The sequence below is a fragment of the Manacus candei genome, unplaced genomic scaffold, assembly GCF_025592945.1.
Source record: "Manacus candei isolate 608988 ecotype Guabito, Panama unplaced genomic scaffold, ASM2559294v1 h1tg000077l, whole genome shotgun sequence".
NCBI classification, from domain to species: Eukaryota; Metazoa; Chordata; class Aves; order Passeriformes; family Pipridae; genus Manacus; species Manacus candei.
The window spans coordinates 1,225,674-1,249,105 of NW_026138125.1; the positions used below are offsets into that span (position 1 = coordinate 1,225,674).

The 23,432-nt window shown below is 37.2% G+C and overlaps 1 protein-coding gene across 5 annotated transcripts in view; it reads right to left on the minus strand.

The window, feature by feature from the left end:
- The window catches only part of NCKAP5 (NCK associated protein 5), a 370,644-nt gene that overhangs the window by 70,926 nt on the left and 276,286 nt on the right, over window positions 1-23,432 (minus strand). For all 5 annotated transcript variants that reach the window (XM_051810233.1, XM_051810235.1, XM_051810236.1 and 2 more), the window contains exons 9-10: window positions 23,337-23,375; window positions 16,808-16,927 (exon numbers count right to left, since the gene is read on the minus strand). In XM_051810233.1, the coding sequence (XP_051666193.1) occupies window positions 16,808-16,927; window positions 23,337-23,375 (159 nt within the window). The remainder of the gene's footprint in view (window positions 1-16,807; window positions 16,928-23,336; window positions 23,376-23,432) is intronic.

Below are 23,432 nucleotides of genomic sequence, written 5' to 3' on the forward strand. Positions count from 1 at the left end.
CAGCCAAATATGAAGAAAAAGTGAAAGCTGCAAAAAGATGCTTCCATTTTATTTAATTCTAATAATTGCTAACATAGGAAATGTACTTTCAATTGTATACTGTGCACATTCAGCAATGCCTGATATTTTATTGTATATAATTGATGTAATGAAAATAAGATTATAATAATTTTTTTCCAGCTATGGAAGTTGTGTATTTAATAGAAAATTCCGAATTATGTCCTACTTTCCTACTATTCATTTAGTATAAACAGAACTTCATGGCCATCACTGTTTTAACTTTGTGTAAATGAAAACCTGGTCTAGTGAATGGCACCCCTGCCTGTGGCAGGGGGGTTGGAACAAGGTGTGCTTTAAGGTCCCTTCCAACCCAAACGAGTCTATGATTCTATGAAAATTATTCTTTCCATTTTCACAGTTTATAATGGCAACAGCAATTTGTACATTAAGCACTTCCCATTAATTAACCAGCTGGGTTAGGAACTTTTCATCTTTCCAGCTGCTTTCTGCATCTGAAAAAAGGCAGCTTCCCAGTAGAGTTCCTGTGCAGGGTATATGCCATCCCAGATTGCTTTTTATGCCTATATCCTTTAGGGTAATTTAAAGGACATTTAATTGTGAAAATAGAGGCACCTTTTTTCCTTCTAAATCTTTGATAATTTGCTTTGCAACTGTAATTTATCCTAACATTGCAAAGTTACTTCTGATTCTGACTACTATAAGTATGTCAGACTAACATGAAGCCTAGCATTACTGTGGTTCAGCTGCAGAACACAGTGTGTCTTTAAAGAAGCATTCCTGTCCTTTTTACCGCTTTTCACCAGTTTCAGCATGAAACAAGGTCCCTTAGGCACAACCATGTTTTTGTATTTCTACCCAGAAGTAAACAGTTAATAATGTGTGGGGTTTTTTTGGTGTCAGTTCTGGGAATAAAACATGGACATATCTTATAAACTACATGGAACATCCATATAGGCCCATGTCTCTCTATTTTTTTCACAAGCACGTTAAAAAGAAACCAAGGATGGCCTCTTTTAAAGGATGAAGAAATAGGAAAACAGCTGTTATTCCTGGATGAAGGGAATCACAGTAGAGGAAGTTCAACATTTTCAAAGGAAGAAACACCAGAATCAGATACTGACTTTTCTTGCTCTCAGCATTAGGGTCATGTCCTGAGTCCGTGCTCATGTTCACTGGGAGTAACATGACAGTTCAACAATCCTTCTGTATTTATACAGTTTATAAAATTTGTTACAGGTTTGACTATTTGAGATTATTTTGCAACAAATATTTAGATTCATATTTTCACTTGTACCTATAGCAACTATTACCAACTGATCTGTACCTGTGCATTTCTTTAAGCACCAAAATTTTGCATCAAGCAACCAGGGAAGAGAAAATAGTGAAGTATCAGTGAGGCTTAGGAGCAAAGGTTCCCCACAGTTCCCTTCTGACCCTATTGTTTTGCTGCAGGACATCACCTAGAGAAAGTGAATAAAGCTGTGCAACATGGGCAACAGGACTTAGCCACAGGAGACATTTAGGAGAACATGCAATATGAGGTCAGCTTGTCAGGGAACTCCTTTCTCCTACTGCTGGGCCGTGTTTAACCATGTACAGGATTGGGGCTAAAACTGGAGTGAGAAACAGCCTTCAACTGTTTAAAATACTCCTCCCTTATGCTAGGTAATTATATGTTCATTACTTCTTAGACTTCTAAAAGCTATTAATATACTTCTGCACAGGCAAGAACATATAACTTCTGATTGTAAAGCTAATGCACCACACTGACCTATTTTTTTCTATTTCTAGGTTGCTACAGACACCATTTACAACAGACCAAGCTGTTAATGAAGATACTTGATATTTGACAAAAGTGTAAAGCAACTCAGAAGTCTCAAACTCCACTGTATTTAGTACAGTGTTGGCTTTCACATTTATTATTCTGTTTTTTCTTAAGGTCTGTCTTGACAGATTAACTCAGTTTGCTCAGTATGTTGCTGTGAGGGTTCTCAACAGCTTTATCGCAGAGACCACCACTATAGCTGGTTGTATTTGTTTTTGATGGGAGGAGGGGTTTAATACACAGTAAGTGAACCCCAGGACAACTCTTACAGTGGTATGAGCAAACAGTTGGAGACTTTTATTGGTTTTACCTACAGCTGTGTAAAATACAGGAAACAATCACAGACATGCAGTATTGCTCGGTGGTAATAGGAGGAAGAGTTATACATAAACGAATATTAAAGGATTAACTGTAAAATATATTTCAGCAAGATAAATGAGTTTTTACTACCAAAAAAAAAAAAAAAAAAAAAAAGAGGAAGCTTTCAGCTATTCCATAAATTTCAAGTGAAGTGAGTGGATTTGAGTTGCTTCCATGAAAGTCCTAATTTGATTTTCCATCTGTTTTTTTGTGGGCTTTCCCCTCTACTAGACACATTTTGCTAAAAAACATATACAGAAGATTTCAGACTTTAAATACAAACCCAGAATTAATAGTGGTTTGTCAATTTTTCAGGCAAATCCTCTAGTCAAGTTTACTGAGACTTAAGACAACATCCAAGACAAAGTACAAGTGTATGATATACAAACATTTGTATGGAAGATTAGGGTGCTAAAACTACATCAGAAAATCCTGTTAACAAGGCAAATTCAGCACAAAAAGTAAAACAAAGGTTTCGTTTGTGTCTGCTGCAGATTTTCCAACCTTGCAAATCTATTATTGAGCCATCCAGAGATGGCAAAACCCAGTGAATTAGATTCCAAAGTAACTCAGAAGGTTGGAAACTTATATTCTAGGGTATAAATTCAGATGTATTAAGCAGGTACTTGATATATAAACACAAATAACATAATCTCTCTGCATTCTTCAGAGAGTTGGCAACATTAATGTAAGGCTAAAATTGCTCCTGTTCCAAATCCTTAATTTTATTAATTTTCATAAACTGCTTTAAATGAAAGTTACATTGAAAGACACAAAGTAATCCTCTCTGATCCTAGTTTTCATTTTATAAATCTATCAGTGTTTTCAAGCTTTGAGATTCCAAAGTATTAGTTCTCATTTTAATAGCACTATGGTAGGAGTCTGTAAATATTGCAATAATATTAAAATGAGCTAATTTAATTTCTTAGGAAAATGTATGTATAAAGTTCCCTGTGGTTAGTAATTACTGTAAAGTCAACAGTTTACATCAATGGCTGGGTAATCAGCTAGTCAGAATGTGAATAATTAATGAAAAAATGTTTTCAACAAGCTTGCAAATGGAAGACTCCTTGGAGTATGGTAAAACGGCACTGCTGTGAGAATAGTGTTGTGCAAGAGTCGAGCCTCTTATTAAGTACATATCTAGATCTTCTTTCTTATTTTTCTAAATGTCTTTCTATTGATCTAATGCTTCTTAATATGTTAATTCCACTGTCCTAAATGAGGACCAGCATCATGTAGGTGCTATGAATTAAGGAAACACCAAAGAGCAAAAGGCAAGAATCCCGCACATCCTGACATCTCCTGTTGTTACACTGTTCACAAACAAAACCATTTTGTTTTTAACATTCCAGCATTGTCAGAATGAGTCTAGGAAACAACTTTATACTGAACTCCTATAACAAGGAAGAACTATACCATTAATCTTTTCTGGCATGCCCTACACATGCTATCTCCATTTCAGTAGTAAAAAGGAGGGCTGTTTTTTATTATTTCACTGTATTTAAGAAATGCTTTAATATAAAAACACAGGGGAAAAGTACAGACTTTCAGTCTTGCTTCTGCAACAGTCATTGCATTATCAATCTTTATATGATTAAAAGCTACTTACTAATTCCAACATGCTGCTAAATTGCTCAAACTATGACAGTCAGTGATATTCCTGGTAGCACAACATAATATTGGTCGTTGCTTTTCTGATTCCTACAGTTTAAAATTCATTTTCACATTCACTTTCTGACTATGCCCCAAAATAATCTAAAGGAATTAGGCAGACCTCAGTACGATCTTCTTATTGACATTTATGTTGATCGATGTTGGCTCTTACAGAATTGGAATCTACAGATCAATTCCCTTATTAGATTCGTTCTCAGTGCTGCCATGATCATTTCATCACAGAAGCTGCTGCCATCAAATGCTGCTTTATCACTTTATAATGGGATAAGCTGAAGCTTTCCTCTGGCATATAGTTGGAAATGATAACTGTCTGAGCTCTAAGTATTTCTTTCACAGATTTTCAAAAATCTCCTTTTAAAATGCATATGTCTGTTTTAAAAGTTATTTTAAACTGACTACCTAACCAGCAATATTTTTTGTCCACAAGAAAATTTCAGTTCTCAAGGTGGTAAAAAACCCCCAACACTAACACTGGAGACTGCCCTATTAATCACCTTCTTTTTACTGAGCCTATGAGCTAGATGGTAAAAAAAATGAGACTAGCAATGAAGATATGACAGAAAAAACAAAATGGTCTCAGGAACAGCAAGTAGTATTATATGAACACATACACATATGCAAACACTCCAAAAAGCACACACAATACGTATACAAGGTTTGTCACAAGAGTTCTATCTGGTTTTGAAAATATGCAGGGCCATGGTATTTTTTTTAAGAGTGGTATTACAGCTCCTGTTGAGAAAGGAGTTCATCACATTAATTTAAATCTCCGATAAAATAAATTAGCTTTTTTATTGCCAGGTTGAACTACAGGGCTATGATTGTTATGTATTGCTACAATCTAAGTCTTAATGGCATTTTAGCCCTGTGGTGGTCAAACAGAAACCATTTCAAACCTTCTAACGGCTATTAAAACATGTGCAGATGTCTGGAAAATTAATACTATTATCTAACTCTAACCTTTTGCCTGTAGGAGGAAAAGAAGAGTGAAGGCTCAGGGAAGAAGTTTTAGATCAATACATGGCAACCGAGGAGGGTAAGCACCGTTCACATGAAAGTTCATTGGCTGTGAACAGGTGATTCAAGTGAGCAGATTCATCCTTATCTGGATTTCAATGAAATCATTCATTTACTCAGAAAAATAATTTAAGAGAGATGAGCAACATTTTTGCAATCCTTCCTCACTGCTGTTTCCCAAGGTCCAGCAATCTAGACTCTGGAAAGGTTCATTCATTTAAATGACAAGAGCATGAATTTGTCAAGGTTAATGTTGAACAAGCCATATTTTCCTTGCCTCAGTATTATGCATTAAAAGGTTTCTCCATCCCTCCACCCTCTTTTGTGTGTGTGTGCCTGTGTGCCTGTGTGTGTGTAATATTGTCGAAATGACATATGAACTGAAAGGAATTTAAAAGTAGGAGGAGAATTTCAAGAAATACTTTTATTGTTAGTTTAAGGCTTTTACATATGTATTTTTTCTCCAACTCTAATGCATTGTTTTTGTTTCTGACAGAATAATTTCTAATAAGGAGAGACTTTTATCTTGAATACCTGGATACAAGGTATTTGATTCTATCTTCTTTCCTAAAAAGTACTTACTTAAAGTATAATTTAGAAAGAGTAAGTGGGCAGATTCCCAGATAGTATGAATTATTGGCTTCACTTCTACTACTGAAATGAAAAGAATTTCTGACAGGTCGAGAATTGTCCCGTAGACTTCCCCAACTTTTGCTGTTTTTTCAGAAACAAAGTTTCTAGAGGGTCATAGTGTACCTTTGTTGTGGTATCACAGAATCACTGAATATTCTGAGTTGGAAGAGACCCACAAGGATCATCAAGTCCAGCTCTTAAGTGAATGACCCATATGGGGATCAAACCCATGGTGTTGGTATTATCAGCACCATGGTCTAACCAACCAAACTAATTTCATTTTTGGAAGTCTCAAGTCTGACCACTTGCCATCTCAAAAGGCCACTTCAAGTTCTGCAACATTTATCCTGATATAAAAAAACCGTAGGGCTTGTGTGCAAGATGGAGTACAACTCCATAGATCTGGTGATCTCAATAAGCATCTCAAGTCTTTATAATTCTGGAATTCCACCAACCTACTCTGGAACGATGATAAACTTCAGAAGGATCTCACAATCAGCCTGGTCATGCAAGCTGAGAAACTTGCTAAAACTGAAACACAGGTGAGGTGGGAAAGCCAGTGCTGGTACCAACAGGGAGGGTTGGTACCTCGCACCATGCTGGATGCATGGAGGATATGAGGACACAGACCTGCACTGCCCATGTTCATCTGCACCTCGCTCCTACTGCCCTGCCAGCAGAATACCAGGAAATGGAAAATGGGAAACGTCAGTCATTGCTCCTGCAAGGGAAGGTACCACACCCTCCAAGGACTTGGACTGGCCTTGTGAGTGCTTGGGCTAAGCCCTGGCATATGACGGCAGGGAAGAGTCCCCTGGAAGAGTCCCCTAGAAGAATCCTCTTCCCACTACCAGAGGCAACCTGCCCCAGGCTAGGAGCAGCTGGGAGCTTTACTTCTGGCATAGATGGCTGAGAATTGCAAACTCTCTCAGCAGCTGTCTCTGCTCAGAAGAAGCCGTGCCAACCAACATTTGATTAGGAATCTGTGCCCTTGTGAATAGATCGTTTTTTTCAGGGTAGATAAAAGCAGGGCTTAGGAGGTATTACACAGGAATTTCAAAAGGGGTCAGCTCCCATTCTGGCACAAGATAAGTAGCTAGATTTTTAAAAGAGCTCAGCACAATGCCTGGTCCGGTGTGCATGAAGGACCTAAAGAGCTAAATTAATGGTTAATTCTATTTGTTGTTCCCCCATGAACTGGTGAAGACTGGTAGCAGAGTAGAGAGTACCCATATTTCTGATTATTGTCAAAATCTCCCAAGGATCATTTAGTGGAATAAATCTAAGTGAGCCTCTAAAATACAGTGCTAATCTCTGATTCGTGCTCACACTTGCAGTATCTATAATTCATAATAATTATGCCTAGACCTGTGCCAGTGCCTGCATCTACTATACAGAAAAAATACACATGGCTTATTTAGAGAAAAGGAGTTAATATTAAGTGCTAGGAAACTTATTAAAAAATGATGGAGCATTTCTGCTTTTAAAATATATCTGAATATAAAAATCTAGGATCAAAACACTACAAAAATTAAGTAGCTCATCTCTGAAATTGTATATCAGAAAGATGACCTGAAGAGTGGGAGTATGTTTGAGATTTTTAAAGCACTGATATTAATTCAAGATGCCATTACTTTGGCAGTCTTTCCATACTTCCAGTGCAGTAAGTTGGAGTTTAATTCATAATGTTGAAGATGCCCTTGTAATGCATACAGGACACAGAAAAAGCACTGCACCTTCATGCACCCAGACATCAGTCAGTGACTAATGAAACACAGCTTGCCCTATCTAGAGAAAGAAAAAAGCATGAATGCAGTCTAAAAATGCTAAAAATACAGAAAGACTCAAGTCTGTCAGTATCACATTGTTAAAGATTTAATGACAAGGGTAACTTTTCCTTTTAGCTTGTCCTTATCAAGAGAGATACCCAGATGGTAATTTAAGAGTTAAGGCACTAATGGACTCTTCAGTTTCACTGAGCACCTACGTGCTGATTTTATCTTGCAATACAGTATTTCACATTCTCAGCGAAGTCAACAGAGATGTAGTCAATAGTGCCACGGCCTTTGGATGAGGATTTGAATCTTACCAGTATCCAAACCATCATTAAAGAAGATAGGTCATTTGGGAAACAAAGGAGAGCATTAGTAAAATTCAATACTAAAAGATGGGGTTGGTTCAGTAGGTGTTTTATGATTCACTATGAGCAACATTTTGTTCTAATTAGCAACTCTTTCTTCTATGCAAAGTATCTGTAAGAGTATACAAAAAATACAAAGTATATCACAGGAAAATTAATTTTTTCATAACAGATGGCAACAGAAAATACCTATTGAGTAATCTTATGTGCTTCAACCCACTTAGCATAATGTAAGTTTGTTTCATTTGATGGAATATGTAATTTTATATTACTTGCAAATTACACTGACCTGATATAATCTGAACAGTTTAAATGTCACCAAGCAGAGTACTTATTGGAACACCTATTTCTCAGTAAAAAAGCCATTATTCCATATTGTTTCTTGTATTCAATGTGCCACTGCTCTTAAGCAATAGTAACAAAACCATAGTTATAAAGAAAAATATAAATGAAGTTTTATATGTATTGTGTGTAATAAGAGATGAAATGAATCCTTTATCTATTGTTGTCTCACACACAGTTTTGCACAGTTACCCTTCATTTCAGTCTCAAAGTCTTAAGAAAACAAAAATGAATGACACACTTAACTCCATTGGTGCAATAAGAAGAAAATGACAGAATAAAGGTTATATTTCTGTAATGCTTTAGAATTTCAATAGACTTCCACTTTGTTACAAGAAAGAGCCCTTTAAATCTTTGAATCATTTAATTTTATACATTCTTTTGGTATTTCATTTGGGAGTTACGGAGTGTGAAATACGCACCACGATGAGAAAACAATTACCCAGCACACCTGTTGTTTGAGTATACTACATTTAAGCAGGACTTGCAGTGGCTACTATTTTATTCCACTGTGAAATCCAAAATTAGGAGGCCTTAAAAGCTGACCTAATGACATGAACTTGCCCTTTTATATGTAACACATGTACTTACCACACCTCATACTGTGATAACATTAGAACAAATCCATGCTAATTTTTGCTATCAGAATGTCAGTGAGAAAGATTTTCTCATTTAGAAAAGGAACCTGAATGAATGACTCCTGACTTAAATACAACAACTATATATTAAAAAAAGTCTGTAAACTTCAACACCAGAAACATGGCAGACAAAAAATGTTATGTTTCATACAAAACATAAACATATGAGTAACTCATGGAGTTTTCACTAAGTTTACAGTCTAGAATACAGGTTGCCTCAAAGCAGCCTCTGTACTTACACTTGACCTTTTATGTAGGGATTCACATGATAAGTTGCTAATACATCTTGCTAATACATTCAACAAACAGAACAGGCCAAAAGATCATTCAAAAGCATTGTACATATAACTGCATGGAATAAAAAAGCATATTTTTCTAATGTTTATTAGAAGTGTGAAACACAGGACAAGTCTGGAAAGGAAGACAGCAATACTATTTCCTATTGTGGAATTCCTTCCTTTTTTCTTAAATTTATTCCCATACAGAAAGTACACAATAAAGGAAAAACCATGAAAAACATTCTTGTACTTAATAACTCTGTCCACACACTTGCTTAGGGTTTCAAATGCTATATTGGATTCCTGCCATCATGTGTATCATCACTGGTAATAAAAATCTATGCATAGAATAAAGAGAAATCTATGGTTCACCCTTTGTCAGCTGCTTATTTTTCTTTGTCTAAAAATAGGCAGTAAAAATCTTACTTTTGTTGTTAAGGCCTGTCACATCAATACAGCCCCACCATTTTCCTGATATGTGCTTACTCTGAAATACTGTCTTTGCTCTTCAGAACAATGCCTATATGTTTCTTCAAAACCTGAAAAAAACCTGCTTTCCTCAGTCAGAATCATTCATAAATACTTCACCAAAGATCACTTGTGGCTTTCCTAAAGATTATTTGCTCATTTGATTTACTGGTTTTGGTATCACTGTAGCAATTTATTCTGATAATAAATAATGGAAACAGCTCATTTTTAGATTTGGTATCTGAAAATTGTCTATTTAAAACTGTATCGCAAAATGTCATGTTTGTGTTGATATGGAAAGCCTTTCAGTGCTTTTCTGGGGAACTTCTCAAGGCTAGTTAAAATACTTGGACATAGGAATGCTTAGCAGTTGGGAGTAATTTTCTCTTAAAACTATTACAGTTCTCATCAGAACTACATGCCCTGGGAGCTTTAGCTAATGTTTTGGTTTTGTTTGAGAGCAAATTGCTAAGAACTGAGGTGTTGAAATAAGGGAAAACAGTCTGACAAGAAGGTAAATCACCAAAATGCAAATTACTGATGGAGCAGACCTATCAGGTCAGTTGATCTCACTCGCTCATAATAAAATATTGTTCTGCTCTTGCTTTAGGTTGAACTGTTGGGAGGGATACCACCCTACCTCTCCTCTCATACATCATGCCATGGCCTATAACAAAAATTTTTGTGATGTTCCTTTATCAGCCTGAATTAGATTTAGATCCAGCAAATTATTTTGGTGAATGTCTTGTTTTGAGAATGAGAGTCTTACAGTTTCCTCAGTCAGAAAAGAGCATGTCAGGATTCTCCCATATTACAGAGTGGTGTTCTTCAGGGACAAGAGAAGCCATTTCACTCCAGGGATCCCACAAGGCTGCTTGGAGATCTACACACCATGGCTGTGATTTACACACTCACAAGCACAAGTCCCTATGACTGGAGATGGCCTGAGGAGAGCCACTGCTGAGGATCACATCCAACGATTCCCAGCACTCTCCCAAACACCTGTTTATGTCAGAGCTCCTGCTGGAGCTGGCAGCATATCAGATGCATTGCCAAATTCTTTCAGATATTATGCTACTGCTGTGTATTCAAAACTAGAAGTCATATGGCTTAAGGAGGTTAGATGGAGTTTCTCCAGAGGGGGGTGTTTCCCCTCCTTCTCTCATCGCCGACTTTGGTCACTCATTCGTCTAACCAGTTGGTTCTCATGAATCCTTTTTTGTGTAATGTTTCTTCAGCATATACTTGGCACTGCAAACAGGGCAAGTAAGAAATATGGTTTATAGTGTATTATTAAATGTTGATGATTTAAGCTGAGATGAAACACAGACTTTCAAATTTTGCTTTTCTGTCTTCTCAGATGTTATTGGTGAGTGAGGACATGACACAAATAGAAAGTAGATATCAGTTTACTGTGAAAATGTAAGACTGGAAACAATGACAGCATCTTCACATGAAGAAAATGTTCCTTTAATTTGTTCTGGAAAATCTCAAAAAGCTTTGAGTGTTCCATAATAGATCACTATCTTGATTCCTGACATACAGAAGCATTCTTATAATTTCTCATGGCTACAAGGCTGGAGGTTCTTTCCTGGGACAGTAAGTGTGCATTTTGGTAGCCTTGAACTGGAGGAAGCACTCAAGCAGGGCTACAGCCTGGAATTTTCCGATAACCACAAGTAGCATAAAACCCACCATTACACCTCTTAATAGGTGCTCTACTAGCAACCTAATTCTTGGATAAAGGTTAATGTACTGGTTTAAACTTAATATATCTCAAACATGCTTTACATTTATGTGATTACCTTTTTCTCTGTTGATACAGCCCTGGAGATTGTCCTAACTTTTAAGCAGTATTCCATTATTGCTGAATCAATTAGCAGATCTGGAATTAACTTCTCCTTCAAGCCACCAGTCCTGATTTTTGAGTAAATAAATATCACTACAGATCCTCCACACCTTATTTAGATTTATATGTTTACTGAGAAGAAAAGGACAGAGATTGTTCTGCAGATGGACTTTTCCAGATGATTTGCAGGTAAGCATATCCTGACAATCTAATGGATACAAAGGAATAAATGTGAAGTAAGCAAATAAGCAGCCAAGTGCAGGAGTTTCATGACTTTAATACAATTTGCTCATCTTGGTATGAAGTTTGCCTGCACTCCCAAGAGCCTGGAGGCACAAGGCAGGACCAGCTTATGTGAGATGGGAATTCTACCACTACTCAGTATATAACAGTCCAGTTACTGAAATGTACTTTGGAATGCTGACAAACTGTTTTCTAACAGTGTGTGATGATCTTTAGTTTTCATTTCAAACCCTAAATACCTACTTTCTAAAATTCTTGAATATTAACCTCCTGCATCAGACATCATCACGTCTAATGATGTCTAAACCAAAGGTCAAACTCTGAGCCCAGATATTCTGTCTTCTTCTGTCAGGTGTTAGGGCAATTAATTGCCCTCTTTTTCTCTCCATATAAAATAATGCAGCTGTTGCAATTTACCCCTTCCTGCCAAGTTGTACAGCTGTTTCCATCAAAATACATACAGCTACACTCTGCCTTGTACATCAGGGCACAGTTTTCAGGTTATTAGAAGAGCTAATATGAATGCAGTTATAATAAAGTAATTATTATTTAAATTGACCTTCTGAGAATTCAGTGCACTGTGCTGTAGAATTTTAGACAAAATTTTAGACCTAAAATTAAACAGTATGGATGGTAAATGTAACTAATCTGGCCAGAGAAACACAAGGAGAAAATAGATGCTTCAAGAGACCTTCCTGCTTTGTTCTGGGGTTGATAAAGTAGAATTTTTATGATGGAAATAAAATGGCAATGAAAATATAGTTTAGGATCAGAGACACTGTAAATCTTATGATTAGAAATATTATCTTATACTTTCCCAACTATGAAAAATTTATTACTTATTTAATCAAATAAATCAACTCAATAAATTTTGATACTTGCCACTTTTTCATACCTTTCACTGAAGATTCCCTGCAGGCTTTATAACAGAAACCCCATGACAGTAACTTTCTGGGTGAAAAGTGGAAGTAGGACTTCACCCATGGGAACAATTCAGCTGGCAAACATCTTGAATTTGTGCAAACAGAGATACATAATATAAAAAAAAAAAATACTGGTTTCTTTGTCAGAAGGCAAATTCTGACCCCTGATATCCTCAGTAACTTTATACAAGTCTTCGCTGTTGTAAAAGAAGGATATGCAATATCCAAATTAGGTTCAATGCCAGTAGTTATGCTTTCAGGTATGAGTGGAAAAAGAGAGTAACTAAAAGAAATAGATCTATGCCTCAAGACTGAGCAGTCTATACACAATGCATTCAAAACAACTCTGTGAGGTGCCACACCTAAGAAGCAGGAAAACACTGTAATTTGGTGATTTTAGTAGTTTAAATTTTCTGTGAAGAAAACACTCCATCATTTAGAAAAAATAAGACAGAAATGCAGTGATATTGACATTTAAAACATTTTTCATAGATGCTATACATGGCCATGAGCAAAGCAGAAGGGATAAGTTTCATCTAAAGCTTCTTATTCCTACTCTTGCATCCTCTCTTTGGATTTGTCTTATCCCTTCAGCATCCTTCTGTATATCACCTCCACAGATTTCTCTCTTCACTTCAAATGAGTTTTACTCTGCTCAGTTTTAAATCTTTGCCTATTATCCCCAACTATTTCTCCCACTTGCAGATGAAATATAAGGTGGCTCACTAAAACAGAGTTCCTGGTTTTATTTCCCAAACCCCTCTTGTTATGACAGGGAGTATTTAATATCTTTTTTGCAACGATATTAAAAGAGGAAAATGAAGGCTGCTTGGGCAGAAGCTACTCTTGTGTGCCAGGTTCTAACTAAAACTTTTGCTTTTTCTCATGTGGTGCTGACACAAAACACTTTTCCAAGCATTCATCATTTTAAAAAAGCTGTTTCAGAGAGATTGCCTGAAAATAATAATAATGATAATAATAATAAAGTTGATCAGCCTTCTCCTTATTTATCTACTCTAATACTGGTTCTGTAAATCACACATTTCAGCTAGAAAGAATGTTCCCAGAAAGACAGGGTAGCTCTTAAAACTGTCTACAGTATCAGAGGTGAAAAAAAACCCCCTAAGTTACCTCTTTCTCCTCCTTACATTTTGCAGCAGAGACTGCATTACTTATCTTTTCATGACAGGAGTGATCTGTGTCACTCCCTACAAGCAGTAAGCACACCAAAATTTCTGGCAGAAAAGGACTTACATGGCAATACACACCATCACATGCCTCAATACATATTGCTCTAAAAATACTATTAGGACCTTCAACTTCATAAGTACTTACACTTCTTGTAAATGCATGAAAATGTAATACTTTTAATATCATTTTTATGGTGCAGGATTCCTGAGGCAGCCATGAAAACCATATTACATGAATTTTTTTTTTTTAATTGGTAGCAAAATCAGGGTTTTTTTGAACTGTGTGAGAAGTATGATGAAAACAAAACCAGTGCAATTGGTATGGCATGGGGGCCATTACTCTCTGGTCAAATTTAAAACACTGGTATCAATTATTTCATTGAAAAAATTGCGAACGATCTAATTTCTAAGACACACGAAACATGTATTATTTGCTCTGCAATCAACCATACAAAAAACCTAAGGTAATGATGAAATATATTCTAATTTTTTAAAAAAGAAATCTATATTTCTGTTGAAATCTGAGAAGTCAAAATGTTTATGGTTTAAAAATAAGTTTACTTTGTAATACAAAAGTCTTCTAATGTCAAATACAGAATAATTGGATGGTAATATACAACCAAATCACAGAAGCTGATATGCAGAAAAAGTAACTAATACTACTTATTTTAGATTCTGTCCTCTACTATGGCATTCTTCAAAATTTCTAGTTGTACTAAGTGTGACTACTCCTGGGATGAGATCAGCATTAAATAAAATTGAACTGTATTGTATAAGAATGTACAGGAAAGGTGAAAACACCACCTGCCCCCTGCCCCTAGTTAGCAGTATTTGCCCATTCACTTTGATTGGGGTCATGATTTAACAGGAATGTCCTTAAGCACATATTTAGAACTTTCCTGTAGAGTTACACACTGAAACCAATATTTACCTACTGCTCTAAAACTGAGCTCTATGTGCATTTCCAAGAAGACATAATCCAAATTGTGCTTTAATTCTATGCAGGCACACAACAGTATTTGTTTAATTTCAGTCCTAAGAAAACACCCTTCTTCAGATATGCTTCAGATTTCAGACTTCAAGATCACAGACTTCACACTATTATTCGAGTCTGAAGTACATTTAGAGGATAATTATATTTCTGGAAACTCACAAATTTACCGGGGTATTTTTTTGGTAAAAAAAAGGACATATGAAATGTATTAACAGAAGTTCTTCTTTTTCTGATGTACACTGTAACTTGTTCTCTGCTTTTTTTTTCCCCAGGGGGGGTAAAACCTGTTGATAGCAACAGTAAGAACTCAACAGCAAATTTTGCTTCAGGAAGACCAGGACTTTGCAAATGAACTTAATTCCCTTTTGTCCTCAGACAATAAAGATAAATCAAGTGAAAAGCAGGGGGAGGGGAACCTATACACATTAGTTCCTGCCAATATGTGCAAGAATAATGATGTAAAATAGCTTGAATCCCTCAGGAAAACCTGTTTTTCATTTGGTTCCTTCTTCTACCTGGTGCAACTTCATCTCTTTCAACTTATTTCACACCTGTCACACAATCTGATTTCAAAGAACTGAAGTCAAACACTGATCCCACTTTTCAGATGCTAGCTAACACTTCCATAACATTCCTAGAATAACCTGGCTTTATTATTGCCATACAAGGAATTGGGAATAGGAGCCATATATGTAATGATCAATGTACAGAGTATGACTTCTGTGCACTCTAACCCCAAACTAACACAGACTAGAGTTAGACACTTTGGAAAAAGAAAGATAGAAAAAGAAGAAAGGAAGGAAGGAAGGAAGGAAGGAAAGAAGGAAGGAAGGCAGACAGAAAGAAAGAAAAACAAAGAAAGAAAGAAAAAAAAAGGAAAGAAAGAAGGAAAGGGGAAAAAAAGGAAAAAAGAAAGGGAAAAAAAAGAAAGGAAAAAAAGAAAGAAAAGAACCACCCTAAACCAGGAAGAAGGAGCAGGGGATGTGACTGTCAAAAGCAGAAGTGAGCAATAAGGATCCTCGCTGTGGTGGATGCGTCAGAAACTGTGAATGCATAAACATAAATCAGTCCTCTATACAGGGGTCTGTGAAGGACAAACAGTGAAATAAATCAGGGTGCAAGGGACAAGAAATTAGAAGAGAGAAGGTCCTGACCTAGCAATAACTAAATCAACAAAAAATCAAGAGACAGAACAAGAACCTGAGGATAACTCAAGAATCCAGATCCCTGTGATGGTGACCTGGCACCACCCTGCCTGTGTTTTAGAATTCCACAGTAATTACGACTATTTGCCCCCACCATGGGGATTCCCTTGCCTTTCACAGCAGCTGTGAGAAGACCACGTTTCCTAAATAAACAGACAAGCCTGATGAGAGTTAGCAGACCTCAGCTGTTGAGCAACAGTGCAAGGGCCAAATTTTACTTTGAGATACAGATGCAGAGCAGCAAGGATTTAAGTAAGATGCACATTTAATATCACTTATGTAGCTGACATGACCAGCAAAGGTTTAATTAGTCCTAATGTGCTGTTCTCCCAGCTCATAGTCAGATCTGTTGGAACTTCTGCAAAGCAATTCTACTTCTAAAAACGGGTGATAAAGTGATGGATTCACTCACAATAATGGACTTTGCCAAATGAAAAGGGATACTGAAACATCTCTTAGTATTCCAGAACGGCAAATGAGTGGGAGATAGGTCACTTGGTTTCTCAGCTATATACTCCCATAAAGCACTGGCAAAAAAAAAATCACTCCAAGCCTATGAAGATGTTCTTAAGCACTCGCAAGTAAGCCGAAACCAGAACAGTATCACATATGGCAAAAGTTAAATAAATGGGCTGTCTTCTCACAGGAAATTACACTGTTCACCATCAAGCAGAATGTTAAGGAATCCGAGCTTCTCCCCTGCAGAGGGATAATGAACCCATATAATTCCATTTATCATAGTGAAGAAGCACCAAAAAAAGTAAGTTACTCTGCAGATGTGCTCCTCTCTCCAAATCTGCACACAATATCTAGTCGCAGTTCATTGGCACACAGTTTCAATTTCAATGGGATCAGATTATAGATAATGGATATTCTTCTAATACATTAAATCTATCAACTGTCATTTCCCATTTATTGAACTAACCTTAAAAGGAAGAAAAGTATTTTATAATTGCAAGAAATATAAAGCTCATAGCCTGTTTTCTGCAAAGGCCATTTCCTACCTGAAGGAGGAGGTCAGAAGCTGGTTTGACTTTCTGCTGGAAAAGCACACTTAATGTTCGATTCTGTTGTTCCAAATCAAAAACTCTCATTTTCAGCTTTATACATTCCTCCCTCAAACCCTGCAGCACAAGGGAAAACAGGAAAATTAGAAAGCAGGTAACAGAAGCACTTAAAAAGCTCTAAGTAATGTCAGATGCTAAGAAGAAATAAACATACAACTTTCAAAATAGTATAAATCAGAAATGTACTACTTCATTTTCTCTAGTTGTTTGATCATCCAGGATAACATCAAAAAAATCTTGTAGTGACATACAGTAATTAATTGTCACCTTCTTTTGGAGTTCTCTGTTAGGATAAAAGTGACTTTGCTAGCAATGTGTTTCATTTTGCAGCTGACACAAAGCAAAAAGCAATGAATATATGACTATTGTAATAAGCATTAAGCTAAGGAAAAAGTATAATCTATAACAAACCAGGCAGAAGTTCAAAGTGGTACTGTGTCTTCAAGGTACTATTCTGAAGTCTGATCCCCTCCTTCCTTTTTTGGGACTAACCAAACCATTGCTGTGGCTGTTGTGGATGGTCTGTAACTTCCCCCACTGTAACTAGGGGAAGAAGAGCTGGAAAGCAGAAAGAACCTGGGAGTGCTGGTGACAGCAGTTGAACATGAGCCAGTGTGTGCCCAGGTGACTGAGAAGGCCAATGGCATCCTGGCTTGTATGAAAAATAGTGTGGCCAGCAGGACCAGGGCAGTGATTGTCTCCCTGAACTCAGCACTGGTGAGGCCACACCTCAAGTCTTGTGTTCAGTTCTGGGCCCCTCACAACATGAAAGACATTGGAGGGCTAGAGGGAGTCCAGAGAAGGGCAATGGAGTTGGTGAAGGGTCTGGAGCACGAGTCCTATAAGGAGCAGCTGAGGGAGCTGGAGATGTTTAGCCTGGAGAAAAGGAGGCTCAGAGGGGACCTTTCACTCTCCACAACTCTCTAAAACAAAGTTGTGGCCAGGTGGGGGTCAGTCTCTTTGCCCAGATAGCAACTGATAGGACAAGAGAAAATGGTCTCTAGCTGCACCAGGGGAGGCTCAGATTGGATATTTGGAAAAATTTCTTAATGGAAAGGGTTGTCAAGCATTGGAACAGGCTGCCCAGGGGAGTGGTGGAGTCACAAGACCTGGAGGTGTTTAAAAACCCTGTAGGTATGGCACTTGGGGACATGGTTTAGTGTTGGGTTTGGCAGTGCTGGATTAATAGTTGGACTCGATGATCTTAAAGATACTCGATTATCTTTCCAATACAAGTACTTCTGGGATTCTATGAAAAACCCTTAAAATTAACCATTAGAAGCAGAGGTGAACTGCAAAACCATTAAAGCCATTAATGGTTTTCAGATATAGCAAATCTATCTATCTTCAATGTAAAAGCTGCTTTTCCTGGCCATTTGAAAGAATAAAGGATTCTTTCAGAGAGAGGATTTTGGAGAGAAAAAGAATCTGACACTATGCTTTTCAGCATAATCTGTACAGCTGTCCATTTTGAAGTGTAAGGGATTCATAAACCAGGAAAAGCAGTCTCCTAAAAAAGGTTACATTTAAAAATAATAAGCTGCAGCTGTATCTAGGGTTTGTTGGTTTTGTTTTTTTTTTTTTTTTATTTACATCTCCAAAATACTTCCCCATATTCCTTTAAATTTAGGACATTTGCTGCCCTGTGGTATTGCCTAGCTCCTATTACTTTCCACCATATGAGGGTGGAGAAACAGGCCTCTGGATCCCCATATGCTGTCCTGTCAATACCATTAACAACACAATGACCTGGCTTTATGAGATAACAAATCAGAGGAGGAAATTGTGATCAGATGCAGCTTAAATTCTTGCCTACAGTTGCTTTAGTCTCCGCTGTAACCAGCACTGAGGTTAAAAGAGGTGAACACACAATAAACTATGCTCATCTTGAGACTTCCAGAAAATTGTAAACATCTTTTTATCCATAAGAATCAGATTTTATGACAATACCACAAGAAGTTATTTTCTCTTGATAGTTTCACAACATTTGTTTTAGGTGGCTGTCAAGTGGCTATTCAACTGAAATTGCTAGAGCCTTCCAACACAACCCAAAAAAAATCTTGAGTTTGATGTTTTGTGAAGCCCTAAAGTTTTGATTTCTATCAGTGAGACCACTTATCCCTGGTCTTACACATGGCAATCTCTATTAGGAACAGAGATTGCAAGCATCAAGAACCGTCATTATCTATCTTTTATAAATAAGAGACTTTAAAATTCAGCCTTGGCTGTTACAACTGTTACAATGCTTAACATTTCAAAATTATTAAGTGCTCTGAAAGGGAAAAATGATTCACAGAAACTAACAATGTAGAAAAAATTTAAATCCTAGCAAGGCCTCTGCTCTAAACCTTCCTATGTTACAGTTTTAAAACTGGATGATTTATGGTTCAAACTTTAGAATTTCTGTAAAAAGTCAAATATAAGGTAGTAGATTACCCACCCAGATGCTATAAACCCTCCAATGGTAATGCCACACAGAGCCCAGAGGAGAAATGAGGCACATAAAGATAGCAGTATTCTGGTAAAATAAAGTCTGAGTTTAGAAAGTTGGAAGTCCTAAAATTACCAATTAATAAAGCTATCACATGTCTGAAGCCTATTATTCCTCTCCTGTGGGCAAAACGACTAGCTATTAAGATAGCAATCTCCCAAATGTTTAAGGTATTCCTGTGGTTTCACTATAGTAATATCCAAGCATCCCTCTAGTCTTGCTCTATCTCTTCAGTTTGAATGAGACTCACTCTTCTCCAAAATGGGATCCAATGCCCTCATTAGAGGGTCCACAAAAACACTGCTCTTACTCTGAACATGCTTCTTTCTGTTTTAATTAATACTTAATTCACTTTTTATTTGATTGATGAAAATGAAGAAGAAATAACTTTCATACAGAGCCCTGAGTAAAAAAGTATTCTCCTGAATACAGTCCTATGGAAGAGAGTAATATGCAAAAGTAGATACACAGATCACAAAACTATTTCATTAAGTGGTGTAACTCAAATTTCAAACTGTTAATACAGGTCTTACATGGAAAAATATAAATAAATATACGGTTCTCAGCACTCCAATCACCTCATGCTATATGAGAAGCCTTTGGGTGGAACGAGAAAGAATGGATGTTTTCAGTAAATATCATAACATACAGGTTTGCCTCAAATAATTTTGTTGTTTTTCTGACTTCCTAAATTTTTTAGAAGTAAAATATTCTATAAGTGGTAGAAAATCTACAGAATTTTGCTACACAAAATCTGTGAAATTTTGCTGTGTGGCTAATTCAGTACAAATCTCAAGTTAATACAGTTTATCCATAATCTCAGTAAAAAAAAGTCTCTCACGTTAGAGAAATTCTATATGTATTGTAATGAATTATATATCTGAAAAGTGAACACTGAAGACTGTAATTCCATTTCAAGGATTCGGTGACATTGTTAAATCACTCAAGCTTTGCTCACTCAATTCGTGTCACCGGATTCCCTCAGCGGAATCACAGTCTTTCACATACTGGCAAGTGCACAGTGCTGTATTCTTTACATTACACCATGTATTTAAATTAAGCAAAAATCAGTCCTTGAGGGACAATTTCAAACTCATAGCAAAGCCTATACAGTGTGCACTACTGTACAAAATCACTCTTCTCCGTTTTCTGAAAGCTCTCAGCTTTTCTCCATGTCTTGCTATGCCCCAGAGGTGTGTTATCTCTCTGTGGCATGACTGGCTCTGTCTTACTGCTCAGCTGCATGACAGTGGATTTATCTGTTTACTAGTTACTATTTGGGTTCTGATATCTACCTTTTTGGGACTGGTGTGAGGAGTGCAATTTCCTCTTCATTTTATGCTATTGTGTTCCTGTCTTTTCTTATAAAAGGACTTGTAAGAACGGTGTCAGGAGCACTATAACAGTTAATATTCATTAGCATTTAGAAGAGTACCCTCTTTCCTCTTTCTATGGATATTAAATTACCTGTTATTACTCAGTAATAGGTAAGCAGCTGTTAAACCCCATCAACCCTAAGTAAATCACTTTATTAAATGTATTCAAATCTGGTTTTATGGTATCCATATGAACTCCTCGGTTCCTATGGGTTTGGGAGAGTTCATTACTGAGAAAGTATGTAGTCATCAAAATGTCTGACACCTTTGCAAAGGGAATCAGGAAGCTCCTCTCTTCATTGGGAAAACAATCATAATATTCCCAAACTAGAGATTAATATATTGAGATTAACCCTCTGGTAAATATTTCATCAAATATGGTTTTATAATACAAAATGTGTATGAGGCTTTTGGGTATATTAACATGAGAAAATAACTCAGTTTCCATTGAAAGTGCATTGAAAAACAGATTTGAGATTTTTTTTAAAAATGGCTTAAGTTATATTTCTAAAAGCTGTCACAGCAATAGCTCTGCAGACTCTGCAGTTCTCCAATGATGCACAGACCATGCACGTATGTGTACACAGAGTAACACAGTACAGGCAGCAACAGTGCAAGCTTCCCTGGATGTTGTGGCTTGCACAAACTACCTCCAAGCTGCAACACTTCCAACTGCTGTAAGGCCATATCCCTCTTCCAGAGTAAAAGGCTTTGTTGTGCATCTAAAAACCATGGGATTGAACAATGACACTTTCAACCCCAACCTGTGGTAACAACTGTGTGGCTGTTCTATGATCACAGCTGTTGGGTGAACAGATTTAGGGAATATTATTACTTCTGTATTCCTGATGCCAACTCGGGTCACAGGAATGTGTTATCTATGTAATGGGCAATGGCACCCTCCAGAGTCTTGCATCACACACCTACAGGTGACCTGAACATCTCTGTCTTCAGGACAGGATACCCCAGAGCAGACGTAATGAGGTCAGAACGTCTCCCTGCACATCTTTTAATCCGTACAGGATGTCATAAAATTGATTCTCAAAAAATCTGCCCAAGAGGGAGCTGAGAAGGGAATCCAGCCTTCCCCCTGAGTGGGTGGTCAAATGAAACTTTCTGCACCTATTTACAGTTCACTTAGGTGCAGATGGTTCTGGGTGTAGATGTTTGTCTATCCCCCTGTCAGGGCACATTCCCCACTTTTAGGAGTCTATTTGGCAGCATTAAAGGTCATTTTGCCCACATCTGAGCTGTGCAGCAGCCACCCCGCAGCTGTATCTGTACCCAACCTCCTGCTTCCTTGATCCTGAGCTGCATCCTGACTCCCTGGCTCGGCTTCGCTGGAACCTCTCTCCTCCCCATGGATCTGCCCAGGAAACACAGACCTGACCCTGACCACTGCCTCCAGGCCTGACCCTGGGGCTCCACATCCTGCCTGCCCCACTGTCCCCCTCAGGGACATCCCTTTGCAGGAGGCATTCTGAATAACATTCTGCTGGACTGAATGATGTCCATGAGGGAGTCTTTGGAGTGTCTTCAAAAACTATTTGCATCTAGAAAGCTTTTGCGCTTATGGCAGAGGTTTTTGATTATTTTAACTTGGTGTTTCTTGCTGCATTTTAAAAACATTATTACTTGTCCTGCCATTAAGTGTAGACAAAACAGTTTATATTCTGCTTTGCACTGTCTGCATTAAAAGACTGCGTTTATGTCTCTTTCAGAATCATCTTTTTAAAACTAAATGATCTGAAGTATTTTAATAATGCCACATTCATCAAGTGGTCGAGATCTCACAAAAGATCATTTCATGAATATTGAAGTGTTCATAGCTTATTATTACAGGTCTTTATATTTTGTTTGTCTTTCCCCCTTTTCCCCTTCAACAAAATGAAATCATGGAATCATCTTTAACTGAAACTTCAGACATGACTCAATCCAGAACAGACCATTATAGAAGTCATAGTGAATCTTTTCATTCTGCTGGGTTTGTTATCACCCTACAAGAATTTTGCCTTTGAAGTACTTACCTTGCTTACCCAGGAGAATGGATCAGGAGGACAATAAAAGGTTTTTAAAGATAAAATACACATTCTTTATTGGGGGTCCCTAGCCCATAAGTTGAGTAGCTGAAGGCCATTTCATATGAGGAGCCTTGTCTTTTCCTCAGAGAGGCACAGGCTCACACCAGGAAAGTGAGTGAATGTGAGTGTGCCAGCTATTGACATGCACAGTAATTCATCTGTTTCACATTCCACAGGAATGGACTGTGGGAGCAACACAACTCATTAGGGATAGGCAATGCAAAAATCAGCATCTGGAGGAAGGATTTTCAGATACTTTTGTGTCAATACTTAGGTAAACAATAAAAATTGAATATGTGTTACATAGAATCAAGCCTTAAAAATCTCCAGATTCATGGATTTTCATTTCTCTTGGATTACAGAATCTTGACTTTGGGCCTGATATGTGGCAGCCTTGGTAACTAAATGTGTGCACAGTTTAAAAAATGTATGCTACATAAATATATATGTATCTTTCAAATGAGCAACGAACATGTGCAAACTCTAAGTTACACCACAATACCCAAATCACAACTTACCTTTTGAGTAAGTAGAGCCTGAACAACCTGATTAGCTACCTGAAAGAAATAAGTAAAAAAAAAAATTAAGTATGTTATTATGTGTGGTTTTGCATA